The sequence below is a fragment of the Typopeltis vanoorti genome, chromosome 3, assembly GCF_054136105.1.
Source record: "Typopeltis vanoorti isolate ZY-2024b chromosome 3, IOZ_Tvanoo_1.0, whole genome shotgun sequence".
NCBI classification, from domain to species: domain Eukaryota; kingdom Metazoa; phylum Arthropoda; class Arachnida; order Uropygi; family Thelyphonidae; genus Typopeltis; species Typopeltis vanoorti.
Genome location: NC_143551.1, coordinates 46,033,558 through 46,048,096, shown reverse-complemented (window position 1 = coordinate 46,048,096; position 14,539 = coordinate 46,033,558). Strand labels below are relative to the sequence as shown.

General features: G+C 36.7%; 1 protein-coding gene across 1 annotated transcript in view; it reads left to right on the top strand.

The window, feature by feature from the left end:
- LOC150108095 (phosphoribosyl pyrophosphate synthase-associated protein 2-like) overlaps positions 1 to 14,539 on the top strand; it is a 110,379-nt gene that overhangs the window by 78,321 nt on the left and 17,519 nt on the right. Inside the window, exon 9 of the mRNA XM_090416237.1 lies at positions 13,298 to 13,444. Within this exon, the coding sequence (XP_090272363.1) occupies positions 13,298 to 13,444 (147 nt within the window). The remainder of the gene's footprint in view (positions 1 to 13,297; positions 13,445 to 14,539) is intronic.

Here is a 14,539-nt window from a genome sequence, read left to right as displayed (position 1 = left end):
GGAAATTGTGGGGAAATAAAACAAAAGAAATTGCAGGAAATAGAACGAAGGAAACTGGAAAACAGAATAAAGGAATCTTTCTTTTAAGGTTACATGGCGATCAGCATTCATATTTACGAATTTAGAGACACAGAACACACGTGTTGAAAAGAATAAAGGAATAGTGCATTGACGACAAATCAGAAAGGAGCAAACATAAATAATTCAAACCAACACATGAAAAATTGCAAATGCAAAGAAAAACTGGAGACATAAGAAACAACTAGAAGAGTAAGAAATAGGATTTCTCTCCATCGAATTCACAGGAAATTTTCATGGGAAATTGGATTATTTGTGTGCAGATTTGGTCTCACTGGTGCCAAGGGGATAAAGAAGCTGTGGAAAGGGTGCAAATAAGAGTTACAAAGATTATATCTGGATTATGAGAACAGATTGCAAGTATGTGGATTGCAGACTGGTTAACAGGAGAAAGAGGAGTGATATGATAGAGGTCTATAAACTTTTGAATGGATGTTATAGAAAATCAACTGATGAAATTTTTTGTTATATGGAAGGTGGAGAGAGAATACGGGGCATCCATGGAAGTTAAATTTATTTGCAGTCAGGAAAGGGGTAAGAGCTTGGGTTTTCTCCCCGAGAGCAGTGAATGAGTGGAATAATTTGCCCTTGGGGGTGGGGGTAGTGAGTGCATCTAGTGTGAATGAATTTAAAGGAAGGTATGATAGCTGGTTTGGGGTGATTTATAGCCTCCCTTGATTCTCTGAAGGTCTCAGATAAATAATAATAATAATAATCTTTCTCGTCTTGTTTTGATTTCTGGGAAAATCAACTTGAGACCTTTCCTAAATTTAAATTTATAAACCTGAAACAGAAAAGTGTTTAGTTTATTATAATTTTTTTTTTTTTTTTTTTTTCATTTAGTGAAATGGATATTGTATTACATAGATTAAAAATGATTATTAAAAATTTATTATAAATTAATGGAACTGTTTGTCAAACAAATACAGCGAAAACAGCATGTAATAGACATATTTATTACTTAGCAGCTCAGTAGTTCTCCTACATAATTACCCCCCCCCCCCTCTTATCAGGAAGTTTTTATTAAAGGAAAACAATATACAAATAGCCAACTGACTTTCATGTTTCAATGCATGCTGAAGTTATTATTTTTCAATTTGATTTACATTTGAAAACTTGTGTAAGATAAAATCATTTATAATTTTAATATTTTTGAATTTCATAATTTCAGTATTCACTTCAGCTTCAAAATGAAAATAAGTAAATCAAATTTCAAATTTGAAAAAAAAAAAAAAAAAAAAAAAAACTAAAAAAATCTAAAAACGATGAAGCAGCTCAGTACTATTAGTACTATAAAGTAGAATTCATGTAATGGATTGCAAACTAGTGGACTGATGAAGCATTTAGAACATATACATAAATCACATTTTAAAAAAATGTCTGTGGAAAATACAGAACCTTCAATTAGCTCAAAAAGAATTAAAGCTGATAAGTCAATTTTAAACTTTGTAAAACAAGAAAATTAAGTGACTATTAAATAATTTAAGGAATTTGCAACGTATACTGGAATATTAATTAAAAGAAACTTTAATGAATACTTCCTATATTTCACAATGTCACATTGCCGTCTTCATGGGAACATACAAATATGACACGTGCACGCAGAAACTACAAAAAGCAAATGAAACAGAAGATAGGAAACTATTCTTGTTCCTAAAGTCCTAATGGTGTCCCCTAGCAGGCTGTATTGGGTTGTCTTGGCCATTGGGCTGATGTTCTCATGATGTAAGTCTCCCAAATTTGAGGCAGTCTCATGCACCCAAATTTGTTGAGGTTTGGAACGTTTTTTAGAGCTGAGGCTGATTCTATGAATAGTCTTTCGAACTTGTACTTACTGTGGTGTATTATTATTACATAACACCTCCAACAACCTAGTTCAAAAACGAACCAGACTAAAAGTATACAATGCATTAGCCCTACCAGTCTTAATGTATGGAAGCGAAATCTGGACAATAAAACAAAAAGACAAAGATTAACAACAGCAGAAATGAAGTTTATGAGAAAAACTGCAAAGTATACCCTATATGATCACAAAAGAAACGAAGAAATTATGAAAGAATTAAACCAAGAACCAGTAATAGAAAAAATTAAAAAATATAAACATAAATGGATGGAACATGTTCAAAGAATGAAAACAGAAAGATTACCAAAACAAGCCTTAAAGTACAACCATTAGGAAAAAGAAAACCAGGACGTCATCTTAAACAATTCAAGATGATTTCTAAGGCTGGAACAGGCCATGCTAGGCTTAAATCCTTGATATGCATGATTATTATTATTTTACAATGCAAGAAGGTCTAGTTACTGAATAATCGGTATGTCAGTTATTCATTCCACTGCATGACAACTGTCATCCCCCCCCTCCTCCTCCTCCCCTTCCAACAAAACATCATCCGTTCTTCACAGATTTTTTTCTTCACAGCATGGCAACTCATAAAAAGGTATTTTGTCTTCTCAACATTTATCTTCGGGCCAACTTCTTCTGCAGCTTCTTCAATAGCAGTAACCAATGCCACTCTGTCGTCCTGTTGATGCACCATGATGTTCAGGTCGTCCACGTACCCAAGAATCCTAACTTGCACCCATGTCGACTCCACCTGCCACTTGCTGTGTGTTTCTAATTACTTTTTCCAACACTAGATTGAAGAGAATCGGAGAAAGCCCATCACCTTGCTTCACACCGGTCTGTACTTGCAACTGGTCCGACAAGTCACTTTCTGCTTTCACTCTTGCTCTCGAACCAGCTACGCACACCTGCACCATTTTTGGGGAATTCCCAGCTCTTCTAACACCTGCTATATTTTTGGGCATATTATTGAGTCATAGGCTTTAGAAATGTCTATGAAAATATTATGAACTTCCTGGTTATATTTCCACTACTTTTAAAAAACTTGGCACAGCATGAAGAGTTGGTCTATTGTAGAAAGCAGTTCCTCCTGAAACTGCTGGATGTTAGATGTTAGACAGCACCTTGTAGCCAGTCGACAGCAGTGAGATGCCACTATAGTTGCCACATTGAGCCTTATCTCCTTTCTTATATACTTGGGTGATTAGCAACTCCTTCCACTCGTCTGGCAGCCGTTCTTCTCACCAGATCATCAAGATGAGCTGGTGCAGCTGCTCCAGCAGGACATCCCCACCATTGTTCAGGAGCTCCGTTGGTATGCAGTCCACTCCTGGAGCCTTATTATTTTTCAGCATGCGGATAGCACGAATAATCTCACTAAATGTTGGCTCTTCAATAAATGGTTCAGCAGTTTGATAAGGAGTATAAACCTCCAATATTGATGTTCCAGCATTGACATTCAGCAAGTTCGTGAAATATTTACACCACCGAGCGAGAGCATCTTTTAAGTTTGTTAATAGATTTCCACTCTTATCTCTTATGGTTGCTGCTTGTGTCTGGGCACCTTGCATGGCTTTGATCGTCCGGTACATCTCCTGTCCATTATTCGTCACCGTATTTCTCTATATTAGCCACTTTCTCATTAAGATACTTCCACTTTTCCCTGCGTAGACATATATTCACCACTCTTCTCACCCACTCATATGCAGCTTTCTTCCTGCTATCTGCTAGGTAGTTCAATAGTGCTTCCCTTTGTTTCTCTACAGCTTCTTCGCACTCTCTATTAAACCATGCTTTTCTCCTCTTCTTTCCCACAGTTCTTGAGGCATCTAACACGACCTCGAGATGGTATTTTTGATGGTGTCCCACATCCCATCCAGATCATCCTCTTTCTCTTGTAACTCTCCAAAATGATTCTGCAACCCTAACTGGAAAGCCCGCTTTCCTTCTGCTGTTTTCAACTTGTCCAGTTCCCATGCCAATCGTATGGTAGGACACGTGTGCTTCTGAACCGCAATTCTATGCCTGAAATCGTAGGCTACCAGATAGTAGTCACTATTTCCATCCTCTGAAACTTCTCACATCCGAAATGGAGCTGTGGTGACGTCGATACGTTAGTAAATGGTCTATTTGGTCAGCTGTTCAACTGTCCGGCGATCTCCCGGTCTACTTGTGGACGTCTTTATGTGCAAACATAGTGCTCTTTACAAAGCATCCCATAGCGGCAGCAAAACTCGCAAGTCGGATCCCGTTATCATTGCACTCCTTGTGTAGGCTCTCACTACCCACAAAAGGGTGCCACACATGCTCTCTCTCCCCAGCTTCGTGTTGAAATCTCCCACTACTAGCTTGATGTCATAAGACGGTAGATTAGCACAAGTACGCTCAAGCACTTTGTAGAAACAATCTTTAGCTTCCTCTGAGCTCTCTTCAGTAGGTGCATAACAGTTCACAATAGACACATTTTGAAAATGTCCCTTAACTCTAATAGTATACAGCCAATTGTTCACAGGTTTAAAATCTAAAATATTACACAAAAATTTATCACTAACTAAAAATGCAGGTCTGAATACTTTTCGTCCTCTGTCGTCACGACTATAGTATAGCGTGTACCCCTGATTGCCGGTCGAACTATGTCCTGTCCATTGGGCCTCTTGTACAGCACAAAGTCCAATTTTATACTGTTGTAAGACATTCAGCACATTAAACCGAGATCCTTCTTTTACCAAACTATGTATATTCCAGGTCCCAAAACAATTAATAATCATTGTTGCAAAGGCGTCCGAATTCCGAGACTTCTGTGGTGTTTTTTTCATAACCAATAGGATTTTTACAGGAGGAGTGGTTGGCCCCTCGCTAACCCTCCCCTTATATTAGGATTCCTTAACTAAATTGAGCAGCATAGTACTAGCGACAGAAATCCTTAAACAGTTGCATACAACAAAGTACTGTAATTAGCTTTTACTCAAATTAGGCTTAGTTGCCTGCACATTCTCTACCACTACAGTTTCATAAAGTATACTCACTAAAAACCAATAGACAATTTACACAAACCTATATGCATTGTGCTCAACCTAAACATCATAATTTTAAAAGAAATACTCCTCAACAAAAATATTTCACTGAAACGCGTAAACAACTTTATATAGCTAAATCAGCCACACTCAATAAATTGTATAGTCCCTGGAATTCCAGAACTTAGAAAAAAATGTCTTGAGTCCTGGGAAAAGAAAAATACTTGAGCTCAAACTCTGGTATATGCAATTTAAAAAAGGAAAATGCAGAATTAACATTTGTTTCAAAATGTTATTTTGTGTGCTTTATTTATGATTCTTTCCAATTCTTTATGTTGTATCATTGTTCAATTTCCTATGTTCTCTTTCCTGCCATTTCTTTTGTTGATATATTTTACACTGGCTGGATGGAATTTATTGAAAAATTGCTGTTTAAGATCACTATTAAAATTTGTAGTTCACTTCAATTTGGTGTCATTTGCTATTTGTATTAGTAAAATCAAGCAAAACAATACTTCTAGAGGAAATAATTGAAAAATAAATTGGCATTTTATAAATGTTCTATAACTTTTAACACCCTTGTTAGATATTCACATAAATAGAACTACTTGATAGCATTCTCTGAATAACAACCTCTCATAGACTTGACTTCATGATAATTATTATGAAACAATCAAAATGTTATCGTATAAGAACCTCCATGGAGTCCGAAGAGTCATCACAAGAGACCTGCACTATCCACACAGTATCTATCATAACTTTTGAGCATGTTGATAACAAAGCACTCATTTACAACTCTCCAAGCAAACAATCTAGCTACTAACCACTCTCTTATTCATTTTCAGGGATAACTCCTTGTTCTCCCCCCCCCCATACACACACTCTAGCGAAATGTTGAAAATTTTTTTCTACATCATTCCTATAAAACCCTCTTTATAACTTAATGCTTCTATTATTGTGGGGAGCATTCCACAGTCCTTCCTACTATCTTGGTTACTTTCCTCTATACCCTTTCCATCACTTCATCTTCAAGGATGACCAGACCTCAGCACAGTACTTCAGATGTGTCTGTATCACGCTTCATAAAGAGGAATAATTTTTTCTGCTTGACCATGTTACCAGCATGCCCTCTAATCTTCAATTACTTATCCACCAACACCCTCAAATCTCTAGCTTCATCAGTTTCCCAAAGTTCATTTCCATTAATGTGGTACAGAAATATTTTCATCCCAAAATGAATAAATAATACTTTTTTGCATGAAACCGCTACTGGTATCCATTATCTTTTGCCCATACCAGCCATTTTAAATCATTCTGCAAGTTCTTTCTATTGACTCGATCAACTATTACGCTCCCCAGTTTTGCATAATCAGCAAATACTGAATGTTTCCCTTCAAATAGTTTCCTATATCATATATGTACAAATTGAACAGTAGTGGATTCTGCTCCTTCATATTCTCTTTGATGTATGTCCATAAGCCATGTTTGTATCCATATCATCAGCTTCATATTCATCCCTGTTGGCTTCAGTTTGCATAGCAGAGTTCTATACGGTATCTCATCAAATGCCTTTGCAAATCTAGCAGCATCATTGTGTAGTTGTCATTCCCTTTATCCAACTCGTCCATCACTGTTATAAAAAGTTAATAAATTACTAAGGTATGACCTACCTTTCACAAAGCCATGCAATTCCCCATGTTGTATTATACTGTTATCCATCCATTTCTGAATTCTGTCTTTGACCAACTTTTCCAATACCTATAACACTAGAGCTGAGTCAAATAGCCTAGTTAAGAGCAATGCCAATTCCTTTGCACATTTTTATAACACTCGAGAGCTGATGTCCCATCTGATCTCATAGCTGTATTTGCATTGAGATTCTGCAATGTCCTAAGTACTTTCAGTTCATCAACCTCAATTCCATTATCAGTTTGCCATAACACTATTTTCAGTTGGAAGGTAGACCTCCCCCTTGTTTAATGGTCACTCAATACTCAACTGTTTTATCTACTTCTGTAAAGTTATCCTTCTATAATCCTTCTTTTTACATGCACATAACAGAGAACTCTTCTGGATTTCCTTAGTCAGCTTGGTTAAATTCTTATCTGATTTTGTCTTCATCACCATTCTGATCTTCTTTGTTGCTTGTGCTTTGTATTGCTCATGAGCTTGCTGATCATCTTCATCATTATATACCCTTCACAACATTTTTGTTTTGCAGCTCATGCGTAATCACTTTACTAGAGCTGAGACTTAAACAGCCTAGGTCAGAGGCAGTGCTAATTCCTTTGTACATTTTCATAATACTTAAGCTGATATCCCATGTTATTCCATGATTGTATTTGCATTGAAATTCTGCAATATCCTAAGTACTGGCAATTCATCAACCTCTCCTTACGTCAGTTCTTGTCACATCTGACAATTCCATATTTGGCAGCCTCCTAAGTCAAGACCACACAATCACTTTTTAGAATTGGTGGCAGTGTGAGCTACTTATGGGTAGATCTTTTAATCCAGTGACCTTATCCAGCACTCCAACCTTGAGTCACCTCCATCACATGCAGTTTCAAGTATTTATCTCTTAGTAGCTAAATAAATTCTATTTCCTTCCTGCCATGTCATCTTTCCTCCTTGCATTCTGTATCCCTACAATTGAAGTCCTCCATAATAATTACTCAAATTGCACTCATTTTTGCAGTTTGCCAGTACATATCTTCTGCATCATTTCTTGCACCTCTTAGCCTATAGCAGCAACTATCTGTATATTTTGTCCTGTTAGCCTCAATTTCAAAATAGATTAACTCAAATGAACTGCCATCTGTACTCTGTCTTCCTGGTTTACTCCTTTTGGCAGTAATTCATCTACTATCATCAGTGATATCCCTCCCCTATTCTTCCTTGAAATACTATACTCTTCACATTCTCTCTCTGTAACTACATTGTCTGCTGTTAACCAAGTCTTACTAACGCGTATAACTTTTGGTTAAGTTGCATCAGCCAATGCCAAAAACTACGCCGTCTTCTTCCTAATACTTCTGGCATAAATAAATTGCAGTTTCTTAGGCCTCAAATTACCTTTTACTTACTCTAATTTTGTCACTTGAGAGACTAGACTCTGCAAGGCCTACCCAGCTGCATCTACCCTAATAGCTGTAGTTTTTCTGATTATGCACTTCCACAATCTCAGTGAACAATGCTTTCTTGAGGTACCTAACTCTGTATCCATTTAAGTGCAATCCATCAGCATTGTATAAGTCATTCCATTTGTCAGATTAAGGCCATAGGCCTACAAACATACAGCATTCTTTCTTTACAACCTACACATTGATTCATTTGCAATTATTGACATCTTCCTCAGCTTGCCTTTATCGTAGCATGAAAGTGGACGTATATATTTTATTGCTCTCTTTCATTTCTTCTCATAACTTTTGGATATCTTCTCATACAATATTTTTTACCTTTCAAGTTTTTGTCCATACCTTCCTTCTCTTGCTAAGTCATATATTTCTGTGTCTTACTTTCTACCCCCCTTTTTTTTCTCTCTCACCTATCATTCACCTGACATTTTTTGCAATCAGCACATCTTGCACGTTGTTCTGTGAAAGACTCCACAGCATAAGTATGCTATAATTTTCATAATGTCTTTTTTGTTCTTGTGATCTTTTTCTGCTGCTTATTCTCTCTCCACACAACTGGCACTCACTCTCAAGACATTCCTAAATAATTGTACACTAGTTTGTTTTCTTTCCACAAGTCTTTAACCTTTCAAAATGAATACATTTCGCACACATGCAAAACAAAATTTTGCATATTAAACTCCCACAGCCAAGATGTCTTTATTGCCAGTGTTCTATGATCCATTGGTGCCATACAAGCTATATCTATTCTATTATAAAATATAGAGAAATATTGTGCCATTTTCTTTACAGTTTATTATTATTGCCAGCTGTACCAGTCACTTTTTTCTTTACCCTTAAATGACTGATTAATGATGACTTCATCACTTGTGTGTCCTTCCCTATTTGTAATTAGAGGTGACCTGTTATAAACTTGACCGACTTTTCGGATTATTTTTGATTTTAATGGTACAGACTGACATATTTAGTTTTTTATGAAGATTTCAGGTAAATGATATTAATTTAAGCCAATGCAACATTTTTATTAAATAACCATTTTCACACTGGACAAATTTTATCATTTTATATTTTCCCATCGGATGGGATAGAACAAATCATTCTGTTCCTCCAATTGTATCATTTTGTATTTTCTCCTGAGTTGTTTAGCTTTTGAGAAAAAGCTAAACAACTCAGTCTATGATGCACTCACAAAAAACTACAACAAATTAACCTAATTTGTCATCATTTTTAACAAATTAACCTAATCTTAAAAAACTTGGTAAACTAAATTTGCAAAAAAGTTATCTTTCTGCACTTCTCTAATCACCACTCTGATCAGTGTTTAGAGTGCTGATTAGAGCAATCTTTATTCCTTTTTCTCAAAGAGAAGTTATGAAGTTTCCTATATTCCCTCATTAGAAGCCCACAAGCTAAAATAGGAAGAACATCACCTCTGAAGAAACTCACTAATCATATCCATGTACAGTGTTTGTACCATCTTGAAATCCAGACAATTTCATGAACTTTGCACTGGTTGCAGAGTCAGTAAGCCTTGATACAGTCTGCATCCAAAAACACATGTGGAGAACAGATTTTGAATGGAACAAAGTCATATCAAATTGCAAAAAAATGGACTTTCATATCAACATCAACAAACAAATCTGGTAATTAATGGAGGAATAGGAATCAGAATTCTAGTCTACAAAGGGATGTCTATAACTTTAAATTCAAACCCAAAAGCAACAATAACCTGTACCTATGAAACTTTCTCTACGTTGTCCTACCATGTAATCTCCACATCATAAAGGGATATTTTAATGCACAAATAGGATCAGATGTTTCAGGAATCACAAAAAATATAGGGCCTTTCATCTCCCACCAAATCAATTTTAGCATATGGATTAGAAAGCTGTTTTAGGAAAGGAACAATTGATCAAGCACAAGAGACCAGGTATGTACGTTATAAAAAAAATTAGAGGATGCACAGATGACATCATTATGATTAAGAAAATTTGTAAGTAGAACTAATCTGAGATGGTATAGTAACTTATACAGAGATGAAAGATTAGTAAAACCAGCAAACATAGATTGATATAGTTAGGAGTGTGTCAAAAGATTGAAATATAATGGCTTATCAAATTGGAGACTTTCTCTCACTAACCTGAACTCCTCTCCATAATTTAGTTGATTATTGCACTCTTCCATTTTTCTTTATATGACAAACCTTGTAGCACTTAAATGATCTGAGCTTCAAAATCTTTCATGACTTGTGTCTTAAACACTAATCTTCTACCATTCTCCTATAGAGTGAGGAGAGTCTTAAGAACTTCACTATTGCTAAAACACAGTCTTTCTGCCTTGTGCCTTTTCTGCAGGTACATGTGTGTTGCTCCACTGAACAGGCTAACCATTGTTCTTTCAATTTCTTCCTAAGCATCTGTTAACACGAGCAGCTGCTAAGCAGCATCCTTACACAGTTCAGCCTCAAATTTATGAAACTAACTTTTCATCCTCATCTTTCATTACATCTACCTCTATTGTTTAGAATGTGTTCTTTTATTTCCCTCCAAGGAATACAACCTCCAGCTGCTCAAGAAACACATTAACATGCTCCTGCTTTTCTTTCTTTTTAATCATTTACACAAGCAAAAAAGTGCTATGTGTATATTATACATTTTGATCTCATGTATGCAGCCAATACTGATAAGGGGGAAAAAAGATTAAGAAAAAGTTAAATTTAATTACAGTTATTATACAACTACCACTTCTTGGACAATTGGGTGTTGTTTTTACATGTATATTAATAAATGGGGGGGGGGGGAATGAGTGACAGGGAATAGCTCAAAAGTTGAATAAGCACAATCCAGCATACTATACATGATAGATCAGGGGAGAATCTTCTGTTGTGTGTATTGGTTAAATCAGACCATGGTGATCTGATGTAACCAATATACACTGCTTGGGGGAAAAAGTCAACAGACCCCCCCCCCATGGGCAAGATGCATTGTGCCATGTAACGAGTCACATGTTTATAGCTGGTATAAATTGGAGGAATATGATGTTCTCCATGTGAAATGGCTGCAAGAAGGGAACTGACAGAGTTCGGAAGAGGTGTTGTGAAAGGAAGCCTATCTTTTGCAAAATTGTTGACAAATTGGGCCATCCCAGGTCTCAACAATCAGCAATACCATACTGAGATGAAAGTGCAAGGAGTCAACTGTAAGTACTACCTACAGTGGATGACCCACCACACTCACTGAACATGATCATAGGATGCTACGAAGGATAATATGTAACACAATCTGCACAAAACATTCAGAACTGAAGCTCACAACATGGGTTTCCATGGTAGGACCACAATATGCAAGCACCATTACCTGAACCAACATGCAGCTTTGTCTTCAGTGGTGCAAAGAGCATATACAGTGAGACGTGGAAGCTTGAAAACCTATATTATAAAGAGACGAATCACATTACACCCTCTACCAAACAGATGCCTGGTGAATGTCTCTTATCAGAGTGTATGACCCCAACTATGAAATTTGGAGATGGTCATGTGATGGTATGGTCCTGGTTTGGCCTCAGACCTCTGTTCATGGTGCCACGAACATTGAACTCTGAGAGGTATCTGAACATTCTGGGCAATTCATTGCCTCCCACTTTGTGGTGTTTCTATGGAACTGACCATTGTCTCTTTCAGCAAGACAATGCACTTTGTCATAAGGCTACTGCTGTAACTGCATGGTTTGTGAACATGAGGTTACCACATTTGATTGCCTCCACAGAGGCCTGATCTGAACCCTATTGTACATCTGTGGGAGGAACTAGAGCATTGAGGTCAAAAGATATCCATCCTCAACAGTCCAGGACCTCATTACATGCCTAGAGGAAAAATGGTCCAAAATTCCTGTTGATCACTATTATACACTCGTGGAGAGCAAGTTTGCTGCAGTCATTGCAGCAAAAAGAGGTATTAAAGTGGCCGTGGCTATTTGTTTCTCGCGCTGTTGTCCGTTGACTTCTTTCTAAGCAGTGTATGTAATTATGGATCACCTGCTGCTGCTGCTTTTTTTGTAACTTCCATCACAAGTTAATCAATCTCCTTATATGCTTTCTTTTAGATGCTTCACTTTCTTCCTTAAAATATTGAAACTTGCTTTTAACAAATTTTTGAGAATGTTTTGTATCCCAGATTGTCTAGACCAGTGGTTCCCAAACTTATTTGGCTTACTGTCTCCTTTTCCAAAAAAAATTCATTCAGCCAAACATAGCAGCAGCCACTTCATACCTCCAGTAAGCATGGTAGTGGTGCTTTGCTTAGACAGTGAAAGTTATCTGCCACTTAAACATGATAAAGTTATCAAGGAATGCCTTGCTTTTTTTCTGGGTGAGAAAAGGTGAATGCTATATTGAAGACAATCATTTATTATTATGTGATAAAATAGAGGTGTCACATATTATTATTATTATTGTGGCACCTCCAAGGAGTCTTTGGACTCATTGTGAAAGGGCATACTACTCCATTACACAACAAATTGCTGTCTTTTCTACTTAATACCCCTATTACATGCTACGACATTACTGCGATCACCACACAATGCCATCTACTATCCACCATCAATAGTATTTTGTGCCCGTAAATTTCATGTCCTGTTGATCGATTTTCCTGTGTGTGTGTGGAACAAAAAACTTGAGTTTCTGGAAGAAAAATCCCTGCTACCTCCATATGAGATCAACTAACTCAGCTTCAGTTGAAAAAGTCCATATAGAGATTCCTCTCGTCATGACGAGAATCGAACTTGTGTTTTTTCCCTTCAAAGGGCGGAGTATTCTGTTGTCTTCCATATGCACTACAGAGGGCTTTCACAAGCTTCTCCCCCAACCATACATAAATACATATACAGTGGGAAAGCACACTTTTGGGGGATGATTATATGCTCATCCTGCTTCTCCTGAGCAGTATAGTTGTATAGAATAGATTAATCACAACAGCAGGTTTTTAGTTCAAAAATGAGTATTTTTTTTTATTATTATTATTATTTGAACTTTATGCGTTTTTCTTTGTCCATTACTTTGTACTACTTAAGTGTTTAATGTTTTAGATGTCACTTTAAACTCATAAGGATATGTGTAAGCTATACAGGATTTATACTCACATGAAGTAACTTATAACTGTCTGTTAATTATAAAACATTGATAATTCATCATTACTAAATAGTAATAAAGAAAATATCAATTTCTAGGATGATATGATTGATGATGTAGAGTCATTTGTGGCAGCTGCAGAAGTTTTGAAGGAGCGAGGTGCTTATAAGATCTATGTCTTAGCTACCCATGGAATTTTATCCTGTGATGCTCCAAGACTTATAGATGATTCTCCAATTGATGAGGTAAGTACTGTTTTACATAATTTAGCATTTATGGTTACTTTATTTGCTCCTGTGTGCATTCCTACAGGGTTTTGGTTTTTAGCAGTAATGATCAAAATTATGAAATATCTGATCACTTGACTCTCTTTCTGCCCAAAATTCACGCAAGATTTAAATTTAGCGCCATTTGTGCGGTAAAGTGTTACCAACGAGGAAAAAAAAGACGGTGTGACAGTTGACAGTTCAGGGTTATTAAAAACTGACCACACACAGCGATGAGAGTTCGTTGAATGGATTATGGAACAACAACAAGTGGATGCTTATTTTTCGAACAAAATCATCTTGATGGCTTCGTTAATCGACAAAATTGTCACATTTGGGTTCAGAAAATCCACGAGTGATTGTTGAGAAACAAATGCATCCACAACGTGTCACAGTTTGGTGCGAATTTTGGGCTGGAGGCATCATCGGTCCATTCTTCTTCGAAAATGCGGCTGGTAAGGCAATAACAGTTAATGGCGCTCGCTATTGCGACATGATAATCCAGTTTTTTGTGCCTAAATTGCAAGATATGGATGTAGACGACATGTGGTTTCAACAAGACGGTGCCACATGCCATACAGCCCGAGAAACAATTCAATTACTGCATGAGTCATTTCCTGGTCGTGTAATTTCCTGTTTTGGTGATCAGAATTAGCCGCCCAGATCATGTGACTTAATGCCGTTGGACTTTTTTCTTTGGGGTTCTTTGAAGTCTAAGGTTTATGCCAACAAGCCCACAACCACCCACGCCTTGAAGGAGGAAATTGAGCACTGTATCAATGAAATTCAGCCACATTTATGCAAAACGGTCATGGAAAATTTCGACAAAAGAGTGCGTATGTGCCAGCAAAGCCGTGGAGGCCATTTACCTGATATGCTATTCCATGCATAACCCTATACTGTATACTTTATGAATCAATAAGAAATTACAATTTTTAATAAAAAAAACCTGTGTTTTCTATCAAAATTACTTCTTGCGTGAATTTTGGGACACCCTATATAGTGGGTGGTCTGAAAAGTTCTCAGCCTAACAATGAAAAAACAAATTTATAATTTCAAAATTATTTTTATTTT